This window comes from Capra hircus, chromosome 27, assembly GCF_001704415.2.
Source record: "Capra hircus breed San Clemente chromosome 27, ASM170441v1, whole genome shotgun sequence".
Classification (NCBI taxonomy): domain Eukaryota; kingdom Metazoa; phylum Chordata; class Mammalia; order Artiodactyla; family Bovidae; genus Capra; species Capra hircus.
Genome location: NC_030834.1, coordinates 1,203,926 through 1,224,803, shown reverse-complemented (window position 1 = coordinate 1,224,803; position 20,878 = coordinate 1,203,926). Strand labels below are relative to the sequence as shown.

General features: G+C 42.5%; 1 protein-coding gene across 3 annotated transcripts in view; it reads left to right on the top strand.

Moving 5' to 3' along the window:
• ZNF385D (zinc finger protein 385D) overlaps positions 1–20,878 on the top strand; it is a 382,025-nt gene that overhangs the window by 347,553 nt on the left and 13,594 nt on the right. For all 3 annotated transcript variants that reach the window (XM_018042038.1, XM_018042037.1, XM_018042036.1), the window contains exon 5: positions 10,190–10,423. In XM_018042038.1, coding sequence (XP_017897527.1) covers positions 10,190–10,423 — 234 coding nt within the window. The remainder of the gene's footprint in view (positions 1–10,189; positions 10,424–20,878) is intronic.

Genomic DNA, 20,878 nt, shown 5'->3' with positions numbered 1-20,878 from the left:
TTAGCATCTGAGCCATCAAGGAAGCCAACTGTACTCCAATACACAGTCAACTATACTCTAATATACAATCAAGTATACTCTACTGTACAATCAACTATATTCCAATATACAATCTACTGTACTCCAATATAAAATTTAAACAAAGAAGTAAACTAGAGACATCCATTTTGAGATCAAGGACATTTGAGGCTGTGGATACAGAGTAGGTCTCCACTCCCGTTGGCCAGCTGTTGGGCCCTGGGTCACTGCCTGGGGCCTGGGGGGCTCCTGCTGCCTTCCTTCTGCTTCTGGAGCCTCTGGTCTCCCTTCTTCTTGGCCTGTTCCTCCTGCCACTCTGCATCTCTCTGCTGCCTCTCCAGCTCAAGCATCCTTTGATCCAGTTTTGATCACCTCCTCCTTTTGAGAGCTTCTGCAATCATTCACTAACCTGGCAACCTGAGTCTCTAGCCTTCTTCCTCCTAAATTGCTGTCAGCAATAAGAATATCCTGAATTCCTAAAAAATTTTTATTTGAAATTAAAGCAATCTAACAGTATCTTCTCAAATCACATAATTCACATGGTGTCCAGTCCCCATGAAATGGTCCTGGTTTCAAGAGGGAAATTCAGAAGCTGGATAAGCTATTTCTTTTAACAGGCTCTCTCTCAAATACTTTTCAGCAGAACAGTTGATGTTCTAATCTGCATCTGGTGTGCCCAACCCAATGTGAGTTCAGCAGGTCAGTAACCAGGATCACTGAGTCTGAATCTATTGTTGATGTAATTGCCTCAAGCAGTCATAGATTAAGCAGCTTCGGGAAACATCTCAGAAGTTGCAGTGAGATATTTCTGGGGTTTCTTAAGTTTTTGAAATCACTTGCCTATCTAGAATTTCTGATGCGCACAAGACTTGGAAACTCTAGTTCAAACGATATAAAGATAGAAATAATTACTCACCTGATCCCTTGGGACATTAAGTGCTTTAGTCAGGTCTCTATAGGACTTCATCTAAAAAGGACAGTGGATCGTTGTTATGCATGATACTTCCAAGTAGCAGACCTCTGGAGGTGTGGTCAAGTTAGAATTTGAAGTGCAAGTATCTCTCTATCATTTTCTGGAGATGTCTCCTCGACCTCTTCAAAGACAGCAAATCCATTGTTCCCTTCCCTCTCATGGTATGCAGCCTGGTTGCTCTGGTCCACAAATAATGTCATTTTTTACCTTTTAACATCCAATGATTAACACAGGGTCTAACACAGGAGGAGTAAATCAAGCCCACCTGAAAAGTTTCAGGACCAAGTCAAGAGCTCAAATGGAGACCACACACCATACACTTCAATGCTTACAAGGTACCTCAATCATCGCTGGCAGTCCTGTAGGCTGTATCAAGGATTGCCCTTGTGACCTGAAGGTCAAGGGCTCTCCCCACCTGAGTCAGCTCAGCCCTGCCAAGTAGCACAGATGTGCAGGAACAGGGCAGACGCTGTCCCCTAAGTCAGCCCTTCAGGTGGCAACTGAAGATGAAAGTCACTTTGTCGTGTCCAACTCTTTGTGACCCCGTGGACTATACAGTCCGTGGAATTCTCCAGGCCAGAATACTGGAGTGGGTAGCCTTTCGCTTCTCCAGGGGATCTTCCCAACCCAGGAATCAAACCCAGGTCTCCCTCAATGCAGGTGGATTCTCTACCTGCTGAGCCACCAGGGAAGCCCTCGGGTGGTAACTGGACCCACTCAAATCTGGGAGCCCAGTGGGGAGGCAACCTTTGTCCCCAACCTCATTTTGTGGGCTCAGGATTTTCAGCCAATCTGAAACATTTTCTCTTCAGAGAGGGAGGCAATATCTGGGGGGACTTTTCTGTGTAGACTCACATTTGGTGACGACATCATTTGGTGTTTTGAAAACAAGCCTCTTTCTCTGGTTTCCAGGGAGAGGCTGTGATCTTTTACCTCAACACACAGAACCACACCTGCACATAGACACATAAAACTGCATATGCACACACAAAACATACATGCACACACATAGACACACGTGTGCACACAAAACATACATACATAGACATATACGCACACACAAAACATACATGCACACACATAGACACATGTTCACACACATAGACACAATACACACATAGAGACACACGATCATAAACCTCTACATGCATGCGCTCACACACACTTGTGAATTCTCTGACTCTGTACTCTGGCCTTCGGGGCACCCAGTTCAGTTCTCACTTCCCTTCCTAATTAATATTCCCATTTGCTTAGTTGGTTATCAAACTTGAAAAAAGTGTTTTTCATAAGATCAAAAAATAAAAAAATAGACTTTTGTTTCAGTGGCTTGTGATATGCGGAACCCCCAAAAGTACAGAGCCCAGTGCAGGGCCCGTTCCTGCCCGTGTCTAAGAGGGCGGTGCTGCCCAGATGATGGTGGTTAAATGAGGTAAAATCCAGAGGAAAGAAACAACTGCCAGTAATAATTTTTAAAAGCTTGAGTGTGTGTGTGTGGTTTTATTTTTTCGGTCACGAAACACCTTTTTATACTTCAGAATGTCAGCGTATTTAAGAGGAAGCAGCTGTCCTCCTCACTTGCTTGCAAGCCTGGTTGAGACTTAAATTCTCACAGACAAGAAGGAAATAAATTGAATATCATTCTGAGTCTTCAGTGAACCAGAAAACATGATGAGAATCTTTGGGTCATAGTATTAATTTGTCAGGGCTTCCCAGGTGGCTCAGTGGTAAAGAATCTGCTTGCCAACGCGGGAGATATGCCTTTGATCCCTGGGTCGAGAATTACCCCTGGAGGAGGAAATGGCAACCCACTCCAGTATTCTTGCCTGGAGAGTCCCATGGATGCAGGAGCCTGGCAGGCTACGGTCCACGGGGTCGCCAATAGTCGGACGTGACTGAGCAACTGAGCATGCATGCTTTCATTTCTGTTACCTGGAAGGAAATTTCCATAACTTACCTCTGGTTCTCTGAGTTGGATCATAAGATCTGTAACTAGGAAACTACTTTCCTTACCCAGACCGTGTAAGTTGGCTGCTCTATTTTATTATCTAGAATTCAAGTTATTATTTTCTGGAATCTTTTCTTATGCTTTATGAAATGCTTTAAAAGGTATTTCCAGTGTTTTATGCAAGAATGAGGGCCAAGATGGGCCACTCTGAATACTGACACGTTTCCTTTCATCCTCCACGAGAGCACCATTCCACAAAGTATTAGCAATCTGTTTTGATGCCAAAGCCAAACAGTGACAGTTATAAAATGAATATTTGCTTCAGGGCGTTGGCAGAAAAACAGCACAGAAATGCAAACCCGTACAATCTCAAACCTTGCCTTCCCCCTAAAGCACGCCCATCACTCTCAACTCCCGTCACGTCCATCGTTCCTAGAGGGTCACTGGTAGAACAGTGCTAAGAGATCTGAATCAGCCCCCGGGAAACGTTAAGGAAAGTGAATCATGGTTCTAGCTTCACGTCGTTTGGGGAAAAAAAGGAAAAGTTTACAATAAGGAGGGCCTGTGCGTTACTCTTATCACTTTGCAGAAGAGATTGTTTGAAAACTGTAGGTTTTCCTTCTCTCCCCTCCCCCTAATGGGCTCCAACAACTTAATGTGTTAGCATGAACGGAGGATTGGACATACGTGATTGACTCTAGCTCGGGCCTTGTTTTGTTTCTTTTGAAGTCAAATTTTTAAGATGCTATCTTCCAACAATCATAATAAATCAGGATCAATTGGAATAAACTGAAGGGATGTGATCAGTTCTTTTTTTTCATGAAAAAAAATTCAAAATTTTAGCAAAAAGAACATGTGCTTCTGAGCCAGGCTGAGTTCAAATCATTGCCCTACAGCTGGCAGCTTTGGCATTGGGCAAGTTCCCAAAACTCTCCATACCCCAATTTCTCCTCTAAGGTGGGGAGAAAGAAGGTATGCCTATGTTTTTTTTTAATTGAAATATAGTTGATTTATAATGGTGTTTTAGTTTCAGACATACGTCAGAATGATTCATGTGTGTGTGTGTGTGTGTGTGTGTGTATTCTTTTTCAGATTCTTTTCTTTTATCAGGTTATTAGACAATATTGCATATAGTTCCCTGTGTTATAGAGTAGGTCCTTGCTGGTTGTTTATTTTATACATAGCAATGTATAAATGTTAATCCTGAACTCCTAATTTACCCTCTTAGTTTTTATGATGATGAGTGTATTAGTATGTATAACTGCTCTAACATTGCTTCTGCCGTCTTCAGCTATAATTGTGTCTTGCTCATTCATTTGCTCATTTATTCATTCATTATTTTCTTTGAATAAATAATTATTGAATGCATTTTTATGTCAAGTATAAATGCAAGGGTGTATAAATGGACAAAATGGATGGAAGAAGGGCTGGTACACTTATTACTGTTATTCCAGATCATTATGGGATGTCTCATGAACCACGGAAGGGACATTTATTACCCTTCCCGTCTCCAGTGGCTTAGGTAGAACCTAGAGCAAAACAGCAGCTCAGGAAATGCTGATGGAGTGAAGCTCAAACACATGAATCACTGCAACACAGAATAACAATTTGGACCTGAAATAAGGATTTGGAAGTGGGAGATGCAATGTCAAGTCCCAGTTTTATGGAAATTTCCTCGTCTAAAAACCAAGAAAGTGTAGCACGTAACCACTGAGATCACTGCTGTGATTCTACAAAGTAACTGAATAACATACTGTGTGGTGACAGGTTCTAGTTCTTTTTTATCAATAAACTTTCATTTTAAGACTAGCTTTACATTTACAAAAGAGGTACAAGAATACTACAGAGGGTTCCAGTGTATGCTGTTAAGTTTTCCTTGTTATTAGCATCTCATGTTATTGTGGTGCATTTGTCAAAGCTAGAGAACCATAACCAATACATTGCTTTTACTAGATTCCATACTTCCTTTGAATTTCCTAAATTTTTAACCTAATGTTCCTTTTTTCTTTTTGCCCCAGGATTTCAACCAGGACACCAGACTATATTTAGACATCCTGAGTCCTTAGACTTGTCTGGACCATGACAGTTTTTCAGATTTCTTGTTTTGGTGACCTAGACATTTTTGAGGACTCTTGATCAAGAATTGTGTAGAATGTCATTGAATTTAGGTTTGTTTATGCTTTTCCCATGGTTAGACAGGGGTTATGAGTTTGGGGAAGAATATCACAGGGATAAGTCTCATCACATCCTAGCAAGAGTGTATGTTATTAACACGGTCAATGATATAAAATTCTATTTTAATGAGTGGATAGGTATTATGCATAACTGGTAATTTAATCTTCCACACTAAAGAAGAGAGCTTTGCTGTTTGTCATTTTCTGTGCACTGTACAGTCATCTGTTGGTATTCATGGGGAAATGGTTCCAGAACCCCTGTAGATACCAGAATCTATGGATGCTCAAGCGCTTCTGTAAGACGAGGTAGCAGTTGCACAACCCGCTCCAGTGTTCTTGCCTGGAGGATCCCAGGAACGGGGGAGCCTGGTGGGCTTGTCTGTGGGGTCGCACAGAGTCGGACACGACTGACGCGACTTAGCAGCAGCAGCAGCAGTTGCACATGACCTGTGCACATCCTCCCATTTACTTTAAATCATCTCCGGATTACTTCTAATACCTAAAACTGTGTAACATTATGCAAATTGTTGCAAATACAATGTAAATGGTATGTAAATAATCACCTTCCCACGGAAAAATTGTGTTTTCTGGAAGTTTCTGGAATTATTTTTTTAATATTTTAAATGGATGCAGAAACCAAGGGCCATCTAAATAGAATAGTTGGTTCCTTTATGGTTTGATCTTAAAATATATTTACCTTACTTGTTAAAAAAAAAGTCCTCTTTACTATTGGGAAATTAACAGTAACTGAAAAATTCATATCTTGTTATAAATTAATAATACTCTTACCTTTGTGGACTCAAGATCTATATATCAAATTTAAAGTGAAAAACATGACTATATTTCACTCAAACTAACCTTAATCTTGAGAAAATATTAATATTAATAACAGATCTTTGTTCAGCTAAGTGGCCTACAAAATGTAACAAGGTTAAGTGAAAGTGTTAGTCATTCAGTTGAGGCCAACTCTGCAACCCAGTGGATGGCAGGGCTCCTCTGTCCATGGAATTCTCCCGACAAAGATACTGGAGTAGTTGCATTTCCTCCTCCAGGGGATCTTCCCAACCCAGGCATCAAGTTCGGGTCTTTTGCATTGGAGGCAGATTTTTACCATTTGAGCCACAAGGGAGTTAAGTGCCAGAAATTAAGTATTTAGATCCTGATTTCCCTGAGCCTGTCTCGTGCAAGGGACTTCCCTTAAGAAACATTAACATTTTACTAAGCCCAAGCCATAGATGGTCTGGAGTCTCTAACCTTTGACATTCTTGGTATAAATGTACTTTATCCTCTGGGGATAATGCCATGCCATGTAGGGCCACCCAAGATGGACGGAGCACAGTGGAGAGTTCTGACAAAACATGGTCCACTGGAGAAGGGAATGGCAAAGCACATCCGCATTCCTGCCTTGAAAACCCCATGAACAGTTGATGTTGTTTAGTTGCTCAGTGGTGTCTGCTCTTTGCAACCCCATGGACTGCAGCATTCCAGGTTCCCCTGTCCTTCACCATCTCCCAAAGTTTGCTCAAACTCATCTCCATCGAGTCGGTGATACCATCCAAACATCTTATCTTCTGTCGTCCCCTTCTCCTCCTGCCTTCAATCTTTCCCAGCATCAGGGTCTTTTCCAATGAGTAGACTCTTCACATCAGGTGCCAAAGTATTGGAGCTTCAGCTTCAGCATCAGTCCTTCCAAGGAATATTCAGGACTGATTTCATTTAGGATGGACTGGTTGGATCTTCTTGCAGTTGAAGGGACTCTCAAGAGTCTTCTCTAACACCACAGTTCAAAAGCATCAATGCTTTGATGCTCTCCTTTCTTTATGATCCAACTCTCACATCCATACATGACTACTGGAAACACCATAGTTTTGCATAGACAGATGTTGGCAGAGTAATGTCTCTGCTTTTTAATATGCTGTCTAGATTGGTCATAGCTTTCTTCCAAGGAGCAAGTGTCTTTTAATTTCATGGCTGCAGTCACCATCTGAGGTGATTTGGGGGCCCAAGAAAATAAAGTCTGTCACTGTTTCCATTGCTTCCCCATCTATTTGCCAGAAAGTGATGGGACCGGATGCCATGATCTTCGTTTTCTGAATGTTGAGCGTTAAGCCAGCTTTTTCACTCTCCTGTTCACTTTCATCAAGAGGCTCTTTAGTTCCTCTTCACTTTCTGCCATAAGGCTGGTGTCATCTGCATATTTGAGGTTATTGACACTTCTCCCAGCAATCTTGATTCCAGCTTGTGTTTCATCCAGTGCGGCATTTCTAATGATGTACTCTGCATATAAGTTAAATAAGTAGGGTGACAATATAGTCTTGATGTACTCCTTTCCCGATTTGGAACCAGTCTGTTGTTCCATGTCCAGTTTTAACTATTGCTTCTTGACCTGTATACAGGTTTCTCAGGAGGCAGGTATGGTGGTCTGGTGTTCCCATCTCTTTAAGAATTTTCCACAGTTTGTGATCCACACAGTCAAGAGCTTTAGCATAGTCAATGAAGCAGAAGTAGATTTTTTCTGGAAATCTCTTATTTTTTCTATGATACAATGGATGTCGGCAGCTTGATCTCTGGATCCTCTACCTTTTCTAAATCCAGCTTGAACATCTGGAAATTCGGTTCATGTACTGTTGAAGCCTAGCTTGGAGAATTTTGAACATTACTTTGCTAGTGTGTGAGATGAGTGCAATTGTGCAGTAGTTTGAACATTCTTTGGCATTGCCTTTCTTTGTGATTGGAATGAAAACTGACATTTTCCTGTGGCCACTACTGAATTTTCTAAATTTGCTGGCATATTGAATGCAGCACTTTAACAGGGTCATCTTTTAGGATATGAAATTTTCTAATTTCTGATATTTTAATGTTGGTACCTTAGAAGACAAGTAAAGACTAGTCAGGAAGAGGGCCTTTCAGTGTTCAAGGTAATGCATTCTTGTAGCCAAAATTGGTGTTAATTTTATTTATTTTTCTCTTGCCATGAGAAAAACTGGTGATGGCACTATGATTATATTTTCTAACATGGTTATAAGATGTTCTCCATGAGACTGCAGGGGACCTTAATGGCATTATGGCTGAATAAGTGGTTAAAAGTATATGAAGGGTCAGGGCAAAGGGATGGTCCAGATAAATTGTTCTATTCAATATCCCTCAGCATCCTCTATAATGGAAAAGAATCTGGAAAAGAATATATTCACTTACATACATATATAGTGGTATATATATATATATATATATATATGCATATACACTCACCATATGTAGATATATAATAGCTAAATATATATATATGTATATTGCAGAATCACTTTGTATATACCTGAAACTGTAAATCAATTATAGTTCCAAATTTTTAATAAAAATTAATTAATGAAAAACAGCAAGAACCCATCTTTCTTCTGACTAACTAGTGTTTCCGTGCCATATTTGGGAAAGAAGCCATAACCAGCCTTACCGATATTCCCACCTCTCTCTCCAGATCAAAGTGAAAATCCAAGTTCAAAGGCTTGTTGGTAACAGAAATGAACAAGAACTACATTTTATGAGGACAGCCCCTCACTGCAGGTACCACTGTCCCTTATAGCCACTGCCCACTCCATTTACCATGGGCGTTTAGGGCGGCATTGGATAGTGAGCACGGCAACCTGTGGGAGGAGAGAACTCCAAGAGTGGCTGTGGCTGGAGAGGCTGCCTGGGAGTATTTTGAGCAGGAGGTTAAGAGTTAGCCAGCCAGGAGGCAGTGAAAAGGGAATATAAAAATAGAAAGCACAGGGCCTGGAGCACACTTGCAATTCATACTGGACTTGGCAGACGCTGCTCACACTGTGTTAACCAGCCCATTTGGGTTGGGAGCTGTGTCTACCCAAGTGAAGCTAAGACAAGGCTCACTTTGAAGGTTGACCTCTCCAGATTTAGAGTCAGACTTCAGAGCCAGAAGGGTTGCAGGGTTACAGTGCATCAAAGCCTTCCTGGTTATCATGCTCTTGAACACTGGGATATTAACATGGTGTGACCAGTCCGTGAATCCCATATGAAGAGTCGCCATTGGTGCTTGAATACTGTTGTGTCACACTCCCTGAACTCATCCCGGTGCAGGGCACATGCTTAATAAATATGCCAGATTAGAATTCGTCTTGTTTGTATATGGATGATTTTTGTATTTGTTGAACATACAGCTCTTTGTAGATAAGGCAAGAATTTTATAAACCTTTGATCTTGACAAAGCAGTGTGACATCAGGGTTCTTTACTTCCCATATATTTTGCACAAGCACGCAAAGGATCACAACCAACTTTTTAAAAGGGTCTGGCTGTGATTTTATTTCATTTTATTTGTTTTTGACTGTTCTGGGTCTTTGTCGCTGCACACAGGCTTTCTCCAGCCACGCGGAGTGGGGGCTACTCTCTAGGGGCAGTCTGCGTGCTTCTCATTGCAGTGGCATCTCTTGTTCTGGAGCACGGCCTTAGGGCGTACAGCCTTCAGTCGTTGAAGGATGTAGGCTCAGCAGTCATGGCACACAGGCTCGGGTGCCCCACGGCACGTGGGATCTTCCCAGACCAGAGATCGGACCAGTGTCCCCTGCGTTGCAAGGCGGTTTCTTAACCACAGGACCAACAGGGAAGCCCTATTTTACCTATTTTGTTTTAAAGAAAGAGACGTAGAGGAAAATAGAAAGACAAATAGTAAAGAGAAATGAACATCCCTTAGACACAGTTACTCTCCATTGCATTTTTTAAAGCCATCCCGGGAGATACATGCAAAGCGCAGCGCCCTGTAAAGAACACTTTAGTGAAAGGCCGCACACTGACAGGAGAACCTCGAGCGTGGGTATTTACCTCGAGGAAGCATGGTGAAGCCTATTTGTATGTATTTTCAAGAATTGTCCAAGTGTGTTCTATCGATAGACACAATTGTAAGTGTGCGTCTGTGTCGTTTCCTCAGGAGATGACTGCCGCGTGGTCGACAGGGGGTCGGGGCTAGTCGCTCTTCTCATCATTACCAGCGTGCAATATCGGGGATGCGTTTTCAAATAGGGAAAGATAATGCCACTGTCTTTGCCTTTTCTCCTGTGCTATTTTGATTGCAGATAGTACCACAGGGACACCAGCAATATCAACGACAACAACTGTGGAAATTCGCAAAAGCAGTGTTATGACAACGGAGATCACCTCTAAAGTGGAGAAGAGCCCCACCACAGCCAGCGGCAACAGCTCCTGTCCTTCCACGGAGACAGAGGAAGAGAAGGCGAAGAGGCTGCTGTACTGTTCTCTCTGCAAGGTGGCCGTCAACTCCGCCTCCCAGCTGGAGGCCCACAACAGTGGTGAGATGCAGCGATTGCTTCTCTGTCTCAACAGCTCTGCAATTATGCTCCTCTGAATAGATGAGATCTTTGCAGCAGGGGGCAGTCGGGGTGGGGGGCGGAAAACTGGCGATTATTACATGGAGCTCAGTAACCATTAAACAGTAAGAATGGCAAGCAAAGAGTCATTGGCATGAGGGCAGGGAAGGGTTTCCAGGGCTCCTGTGCCGCGCTGTGGATGTGTGTGTGTGTGTGTATAAACACAAGGAGGGTCAGTGAAATATAATTCTAAAGCATCAGCTTTGTGTTTATATGATTTCTAGATTGCTATGTTATTTCCATGCATTTGCCTCTAAATGAAATTTTCTAAAGTTGCACCAATAATAGAGCTGCAAAATTGGGTTGCATAATTCCACGCGATTTTGGTTAAAGCCTCCTTATTATGGTTTTTATGATAAATAATGTTGTTTGGGCTAAATTTATTTGAACTGGATGATTAAACTTAAGAAAATGCTTCCTGTAGACAGAAGCAAGATGAGATGTTTTACCTTATCTTGAGGTAAGATATCTACATGAAAGATTTTACTTATTCTTTCTGACAACCTAAAGATACTATTCCCCTGCTTTGATTGAGGCTCAGAGAAGACAGATGACCAGTTAGGTGATGAGCCATTATTCAAACCCAGGTCTCTCTAACTTAAACACTAAACTTTAATATAGAAGAACTGAAAATATTGATAAGCCAGTATGGAATCCTCTCTGGATATATTTTGATTCCATCCATTTGCTCTTTCTGTATAGCTATATCTAGATATATATTTAAAGATGTTATATAGCTCTATATAAGCCTAACTAGGTATGCATATATATATAATATAATATAGATATATGGAGAGAGAGAATTTATTTATATCAACTTATATAAAGGTTTTATTTATTTTTGTTCATTTATTTATTTATGTCCTGCCTGAGATTTTAGCCAGCCCTTTGGCCTAAGATCAGCTTTTCTCTGAAAGACTGGGTTCATCTCCAGGTCTCTGTCAGCCGTTACAATAGGAAAAGAATCATTTGTGAATCATGCTCTGAGTTAATCGTGCAGCTGTGCACCGATGGAGTCTTTGACCAATCACTGCTGCCCAAGTAACACTGCAGTATTGACTTCAACCCTTTAAGGGTATAATTGCAGGTGGGGGACAATTGCTTTTGCACATGCATGCCCCTCTTGCAGGCAACATGAGTTGTAGTCAGGGAGAGTTCTGGAGGGCAGGGACTGGGACACACAGAATAGCATCTGGCCCCAAGCCGGAATCTAAACCTTCATATTTCCCCCTCTTTCCTCCTGGAAAGACGTGTTTCCTGGGTGCATAGTCATGGGAGAGAGTGGACATCATTGGATGTCCATTCAGTGCTCGAGAATTCTTGGTCATTCCCCATCATGACAGAGAAACATTCATTTTGAGGGGAGGCCCATTTTGACAGGTAAACAATCCATACCTTTGGAGGCTGCAATTAATTTATTAAGAATTTGGATGTCCTTCCTGAATTCTGATCAGAGACAGCTGATTAAGAGCAAAGAAGGAAGAATTATTTGTTTTTATCACATCAGGTCATTTTCCATATTCCATTTCTGTGGTCATTTATGGTTTGTGTGTTAGAATTGCATTTGGAGCCTTAAATATGTATATATTTTATATGTATGAATATATATTCATATATTTTATATAGATAGAAAAGTATATCCATATATTTATATATATATTTAAATATATTTAAATATGTGCATTTATGCTTATTTAAATATATTTCTATATGTATTAATATATATACATCCAGGGATTCTGATTTATTGTATATCCTGCTGCTGCTGCTGCTGTTTAGTCACCCAGTCATGTCTTGACCCTTTGCAATCCTGTAGACTGTAGCTCACCAGGTTTCTCTGTCCATGCAATTCTCTAAGCAAGAATACTGGAGTGGGTTGCCATGCCCTCCTCCAGGGGATCTTCCTGATTCAGGGACTGGACATGCGATTCTTTACCACTTAACCACCTGGAAGGCCCATATATCCTGCAAATATATCCTATTATATATCCTAAATATATTTCCTACATATATATCTATATATATATTCCCTACATCCAGGGATTTTGATTTGTTATATAGCCAGGGCCTGGGACGCTATAGTGTTTGGAAAAAGAAAAAAAAATGCAAAACTGTTGCCAAGTGTTTTGTAGGCAGAGCAGAGAACTAGCGTAACCTTCTCACCTGGAGGCTTAGGAGGTGATGGGTTGTCACCCTAGCTCGAGCCCCTTTCTAGATGTGTTCCCTCCGAGGTTTCAGCCCAGGGGACACTGTGACCCCCACGTCTCTTCCCTCTAAGGCGCTTCTCTCTCTGCATCAGACATCTCCCCGCGGGTTACGCTGAGCGGAAACGCGCAGGGGGCCTGTAGATGGCGAGGCCCCACGCATGCCCCTGTCCTGCCCGGGGTGGGAGTGGTCCTGGGCAGACTCGCCATAAGATCGCTGAGCTGGGTTCTCATTTGGGGCCACCGGAAGCAGGCGCAGAGACAGCGGTGTGAGGGTCCGTGGGCTTTGGGGGCTTACCCGGGTGGGAGAAGGAGGCAGGGATGGGAAAGTGCCCAGGACAGGCCGTGTCACCTCCAACGGAGCTCACCTGCACAGAGCACCTGGCCCATCCCTCACAGGCCAGACCTGCAAGGGGCCGCACAGAACAGCAGAACTGAGTCTCCTCAAGTCTGGGACGTAGTTGTTCACCATGCTGTGTCCGTTTCTGCTGTACAGCAAAGGGAAGCAGCCACCTCTATACACGTGTCCCCGCCCCCTGGAGCCCCGCCCCACGGCCTCCAAGCCCCACCCCTGCAGGTCATCACGGAGCTCTGAGATGGGCTCCGGTGCTGTGTAACGGCCTCCCACGAGCTGTGTGACACGATAGTGTGCGTGTGTCAGGCCCAGGCTCCCATTCACCCTCCTCCCCGCTTCCCAAGCGCACGCCCACTCTCCGTCTGCATCCCTACACGTGCCCTGCCGATTGGCTCATCAGTATCACCTTTCCAGACTCCACGTAGATGCATTAATATACTCTGTTTTTCCTCTTTCTGGCTTATTCACTCTGTGTGACATATTCTCGGTCCATCCATCTTTATGATCACATTGCTCTTCTTGCCCGTTTTCAATCTGTTTACATTAAAAAAGGTCGCACTACAGGCGCATGAATTGCAGCCTTTGTGAGCGCAGACGATTGTGAACTACTCTGAAATGACTAGTGAAACTAAAGCTTGTAGCCGAATTTGTGTGTTTCTGGGGATGGCTGCATAATAGAGAGTTCGACAGATGGAACCGATGGTTTGCTAATTTAATAAATACTAGATCTCATCAGAACTACATCCATTTTTTAGAATATAGACCAGTAAAATAGTTGTCAGAGAGGAGTCCGCACACTGGCACTGTTTGGAGTTGTCAGTCCATGAAGCAGGACCCCTCTGATAGCAAGCAGCCCACTGAATCCCTGTTTTCTAGTTCTCTTAAAGGACCACCTTGCCAGCTGCACTCAGAGCAGACCACAGTTATGCCCACCACTGCTTCCTCCTCTCACCTCTACCCCGTCAGTAGATCTTTAAAGGACTTCTCCAGTTTCTTCTTAGATCCAGATGTTATTAATAGGAAAACACTGATGAAGACTTGGCTGTGTTTTCAGGGAATCAGGTCTGAATGTCAGTTGTCATCGGAAGCAGCCCAGCTGCTTCTGCATTTGATTGTGATTCTAGGAGTTTCCTTCTTTATCCCTTTGGAAACATGCCATAGACATGAGCTAAGGCCTCTTGAGAAACCTATGCGCAGGTCAGGAAGCAACAGTTAGAACTGGACATGGAACAACAGACTGGTTCCAAATAGGAAAAGGAGTACGTCAAGGCTGTATATTGTCACCCTGCTTATTTAACTTCTATGCAGGGTACATCATGAGAAATGCTGGGCTGGAAGAAGCACAAGCTGGAATCAAGATTGCCGGGAGAAATATCGATAACCTCAGATATGCAGATGACACCACCCTTATGGCAGAAAGTGAAGAAGTAAAGAGCCTCTTGATGAAAGTGAAAGAGGAGAGCAAAAAAGTTGGCTTAAAGCTCAACATTCAGAAAATGAAGATCATGGCATCTGGTCCCATCACTTCATGGGAAATAGATGGGGAAACAGTGGAAACAGTGTCAGATTTTATTTTTGGGGGCTCCAAAATCACTGCAGATGGTAACTGCAGCATGAAATTAAAAGATGCTTACTCCTTGGAAGAAAAGTTATGACCAACCTAGAGAGTATATTCAAAAGCAGAGACATTACTTTGCCGACTAAGGTCCGTCTAATCAAGGCTATGGTTTTTCCTGTGGACCAACCTAGACAGCATATTAAAAAAGCAGAGACATTACTTTGCCAACAAAGGTCCATCTAGTCAAGGCTATGGTTTTTCCAGTGGTCATGTATGGATGTGAGAGTTGGACTGTGAAGAAAGCTGAGTGCCAAAAAAATAAAAATAAAAAATAAAAGAAAGCTGAGTGCCGAAGAATGGATACTTTTGAACTGTGGTGTTGGAGAAGACTCTTGAGAGTCCCTTGGACTGCAAGGAGATCCAACCAGTCCATTCTAAAGGAGATCAGCCCCAGGTGTTCTTTGGAAGGAATGATGCTAAAGCTGAAACTCCAGTACTTTGGACACCTCATGCAAAGAGTTGACTCATTGGAAAAGACTCTGATGCTAGGAGAGATTGGGGGCAGGAGGAGAAGGGGACGACAGAGGATGAGATGGCATCACCAACTCGATACACGTGAGTTTGAGTGAACTCCGGGAGATGGTGATGGACAGGCCTGGAGTGCTGAGATTCTTGGGGTCGCAAAGAGCCAGACACGACTGAGCAACTGCTGAAGGTCTGTGACACTGAGTGGAGAGTTACGCACTATGGGCTGTTCACGGGAAGTCAACCACCTTCAAGACATGTTTTACTCTTAATCTTGGAAAATGCATTCTTCTTCTTTTTTTTATGGGGAAGCATTTTATTTTCTAATATAAATTTATTTATTTTAATTGGAGGTTAATTACTTTACAATATTGTATTGTTTTTGCCATAAAACTCTTTTTAAAAGTTTATTGGAGAATACATGATTTGCAGTGTTGTATTAGTTTCATATGTACGACAAAGTGATTCAGTTATATGTCTATTCATTCTTCTTCAGATTCTTTTTCCATATAGGTTATTATAGATATTGAGTGGGCTTTCTTGGTGGCTCAGACAAAAGAATTTACCTGCAATAAGGAGACCTGGGTTCGATCCCTGGGTTGGGAAGATTCCCTGGAGAGGGAATGGCTACCCACTCCAGTATTCTTGCCTGGAGAAGTCCATAGACAGAGGAGCCTGGCAAATTACAGTCCATGGGGCCACAAAGAGTCAGACATGACTGAGTGACTAACATACACACCCAGAATATTGAGTAGAGTTCCTTATGCTGTAATGTAGGTCTCTGCTGTTGACCTGCTTTAATCATGACCTCCTAATTTGCCCCTCCCCCTCCTTGCTCCCACTTTGGTAGCTGTGAATTTCTTTTTGAAGTCTGTGAGTCTGTTTCTGTTTTGTAAATAAGTTCGTCTGTATTATTTTTTAAGATTCCACTTGTAAGTGATATCATATATTTCTTTATCTGACTTCCATCACTTAGTATTAAGAGTGATTTCTAGGGCCATCTATGTTGCTGCAAATGGCATTATCCAGCCTTTTTCGTGGCTGTGCAGTTCTCCATTGTGTGCGGGCACCACTTGTCTTCATCCACTCATCTGTTGATGGGCATTTAGGCTGTTTCCACATTTGGGCTGGAAAATGCATTCTTAATCACAAATATTGGGAAAACAATTTCCATCAAACACTGCCTTTGTTATGGCTTAATGGAATAGACTAGAGTGAACTAGAAGTGATCAGACTTAATTTTTGCCTCAAATCTGCAGATAACTTTTCTATGTGAACCTTGGCAAGGCAACTGTCTTTAGGCCCCTTTCTCTCTCGTTCTCTCTCTGTTCGTCTCTCTGTCTGTCTGTCTGTCTCTCTCTCATGGAGTTAAGAGGCCATATGCACCTTGTGAGGATGAAATATTATGACACGATTATTAGCGGAATCCCAGCAGCTGCTGTCTGCTCAGTCACTCAGTCCTGTCTGACTCTTTGTGGCCCCATGGACTGTAGCCCTCCAGGCTCCTCTTTCCATGGAAGTTTCCAGGCAAGAATAGGGAGTGGGATGTCATTTCCTATTCCAGGAGATCCTTTCAACCCAGGGATGGAGCCCGCGTCTCTGGCGTCTCAGGCATGGCAGGCAAGTTCTTTACAACTGAGTCGCTTGGGAAGCCCCAGGTGGGTTACTGTGTTATTTCATGTGCGTCCTCTTTATTTTTCACTACAGTTTAACCATTCAAAGTTAGTCAATTTTTTGCAATAGTACTGGAATATAGGATTTCTTTCTTTCTTTCTTTTTTTTTTTTTTTTTTGACTTTGGAAGGAAAAGCGGTTTTCCTGAACTTGCTAGCGTGATTCACAAAACTTTCCAAGAATGCTTGCAACACCTTAAGAGGACGTACTCTATATATGAGACCTTGAAGTTTCCTCTTATTTTTATGTTATGGACACAGATATTATGAAAAGATATGTTTTATCTCTTTCTTTATAGAAATTCCCCCCAAATATCCTGCTAGGTAATGCTTTGCTTAGCCAATTTTAATGAGTCTCTATATATAATTGAAAAAAAAATCCTTTGAAATTTTATAAGCAGCCTCATTGCTAATTTGGCAGATTTTTCTGGTGATGACTTAAAGTGGTAACATTTGATCATTTTCACTAAGCACATTCCAGGTTTTTTGTACCTACACAGAGCTTATTTTCCCTCACTAAGTTTTAATATAGAGAAAAGTCACATCATGAAAAGACAGACTTGACTAAATTTTAAAATGCTTAGAGATTTGTAAATTTTTCCTTACACCTGAAAACAATGTTAAGAAGAAGAAAGAAAAGATTGACTAAAGTTTCTTGAGCATGTGGGCATGCCAGAAATAATACCTTAAAATAAAACATGCATCTCCTGCAACACTTCAGTAAATTGAAACCTCACAGCTAACGGAGACAACTCTGGCTTATACCATCTCAGTACCTGAGCTCATAACTCTCTTTATGAATATGTGTTTATTGATCTTTATTAATATCCAATACTTCGCTAATCTTCACTGATTGACTACCACACATTGGGCCCTGAGAATGAACATTTGAGCAAAACCCATGAGTTGCCTTCAAGAAGCCCAGGTCCAGTTTGTGCCTCTGTTCAGGAAGAGACTGTATAAAAACTTGTTTCCTCTAGAGATTTGTCATTTCATGTTTCAAGTGAAAAACTCATTTAAGCCGGTCAGCGATAGTCCAAGTTCAAGACCTTGTTATTATTAAGGCCCAGAGATATCTATCTCAGCTCTTCAGCATCTTCTGGGATGATGATAAGACTTCAGCTGGATGGAAAAAACAGATGGAGACTCTTCTATCACAAGTCTGCAGTGTGCCTTCTTTAAACTTTCTACAAATGATTAAAAAAAGACAGCTCAGCCACATAGCCTCTGTGTTACACATGTTCATGCAGGACATGCTTGAGTACAAGAGCTGCGCTATCTAATGTGGTAACCACTAGCCTTAGGTGGCGATTTAAATTGAAATCAATCACCAATTCAGTTGCAGTAGCCTCATATAAGTGCTGAAGGGTGTCTGTGACTAAAGGCCACCATATTGGTGCCTACAGATCAAGATCATTTCCATCATCCCAGAAGTTTCTATCAGAGAGTGGACTGGAGCCACAGTTCTCTTTTTCAGGATATTTTCTTGTCCTATAGTAGATTTACAATGCTGTGTTAGTTTCAAGTGTACAGCAAAGTGAATCCATTATACGTGCACATGCATCCACTCTTTTTGTTGTTGCTGCTGTTCAGTCACCCACTCGTGTCCGACTCTTTGAAACCCATGGACTGCAGCACGCCAGGCCTCCCTGTCCCTCACAATCTCCCGGAGTTTGCCCAGGTTCCTGTTCATTGCATTGGTGATGCTGTCCAACCATCTCATCCTCTGACTCCCTCTTCTCCTGCCCTCAATCTTTCCCAGCATCAGAGTCTTTTCCAAAGAGTCATCCGTTCACATAAGATGACCAAAAGACTGGAACTTCAGCTTCAGCATCAGCCCTTCCAGTGAATATTCAGGGTTGATCTCCCTTAAGATTGACTGGTTTGATCTCCTTGCTCTCCAAGGGACTCTCAGGAGTCTCCTCCAGCACCACAGTTCAAAGGCATCAATTCTTTGATGCTCTGCCTTCTTTCCTGTCTAGCTCTCACAACTTCACATGACCACTGGGAAGACCACAGCCTTGACTATATGGACCTTTGTCAGCAGAGTAATGTCTCTGCTTTTTAACACACTGTTTAGGTTTATCATCGTTTTCCTGCTAAGAAGCCATCATCTGATTTCATGGCTGCCGTCACCATCTGCAGTGATTCTGAGCCCAAGGAGAGGAGCTTTGTCACTGCTTCCACCTTTTCCCCTTCTATTTTCCCCCATGAAGTGATGGGGCTGATGCCATGGTCTTAGATTTTTTATTTAGTCTTAAACCGGCTCTTTCACTCTCCTCCTCCACCCTCGTCAAGAGGCTCTTTAGTTCCTCTTCGCTTTCTGTCATTAGAGTGGTATCATCTGCATATCTGAGGTTGTTGATGTTTCTACCGCCTATCTTGATTCCAGCTTGTCACTCATCCAGCCCAGCATTTCTCATGATGTGCTCAGCATGTAGATTAAACAAACAGGTGACAGCAGACAGCCCTGTTGTACTCCTTTCTCAATCCTGAACCAATCAGTTGTTCTCTGCAGGGTTCTAACTGTTGCTTCTTGACCCGCATACAGGTTTCTCAGGAGACAGGAAAGATGGTCTGGTATTCCCATCTCTCTAAGAGCTTTCCACGGTTTGTCATGATCCACACAGTCAAAGGCTTTAGCATAGTCAATTAAAGAGAGGTACATGTTTTTCTGAAGTCCCCTTGCTTTCTCTATCATCCAGCAGATGTTGACAATTTGATCTCTGGTTCCTCTTCCTTTCCAGCTTGGACATCTGGGAGTTCTTGGTTTGCATAGTGCTGAGGCCTAGCATGCAAGATTTTAAGCATGACCTTCCTAGCACAGGCGATGAGTGCAGTTGTCCGATGCTTAGCACTTTCTTTGGTACCACCCTTCTTGGGAACCAGGATGAGGAGTGACCCTTTCCAGTCCTGTGGCCGCTGCCGGCTCTTCCAGATTTGCCGACATGATGAATGCAGAGCCCTGATGGCATTATCTTTAGGGATTTGAATAGTTCTGCTGGAATTTTTTAGATTCTTATAATTCTTAAATAATGCACTTTGGAAATTGCAATGTGGGTGATTTGGAATATATTATCTAACCAAAGAATTGTATGTAGCTGTCAACATTCAGAGCTTAGTTATTTCATGTTTAGTGACTTCTCATGGATGAACAACCAGAACGAGGGATTTCAATGTTGTGTCAAGATGCATTTTCTTACCATGTACTTTTATGTGCCATTTTTTTAAGAGTGGTTTCATGCTCAAGCCAGAGTCTTCAGTTCAGGTCAGTCGGACTCAGGTGAGTCCGACTCTTTGCGACCCCATGGACTGCAGCACGCCAGGCCTCCCTGTCCATCACCCACTCCCGGAGCATGCTCAAACTCATGTGCATTGAGTTGGTGATGCCGCCCAACATCTGATCTTCTGTCATTCCTTCCTCTTCCTGCCCTCAATCTTTCCCAGCATCAGGGTATTTTCCAATGAGTTGGCTCTTCACGTCGGGTGGCCAAAGTATTGGCATGTCAGCTTCAGCATCAGTCCTTCCAACTTGCCATTTGGAGGAATAAACACAGAGAGAGGCATGGAGGTTTTTGGTGCCAGTTTCACAGTTCAGGGGTAGAGACTCAAGATAACTTTTTTCCCTTCGGACACACAAAAGTTGGACTATCATGCCATTATATTGAAAGTTATAAATAAACACCTCAAAAAGCACTTTGTTATTTGTATGGATACTGACCACTTTCCTGCCCACATATCCATAATATGGATCATCTGAACTGGTCAGTGAGAAGGTAACTAAATGACCCCTGGCTATCACCTGGGTTTGCTGACGTCTGTGCTGTGCTAAGTCACTTCAGTCATGTCTGACTCTTTTTGACTGCATGAATGGTAGCCCACCAGGCTTCTCTGTCCATGGAATTCTCCAAACAAAAATCCTGGAGTGGCTTTCCATGCCCTTATCAAGGGCATCTTTCCCACCGTCTAGTCTGAGGCTATTAAACCTCATCTCATGAGCATTCTGGAGAATTGAACTTTAAGGTATTGAAATTTATTTTATAGAAGGGCAAATTTTGCAAGA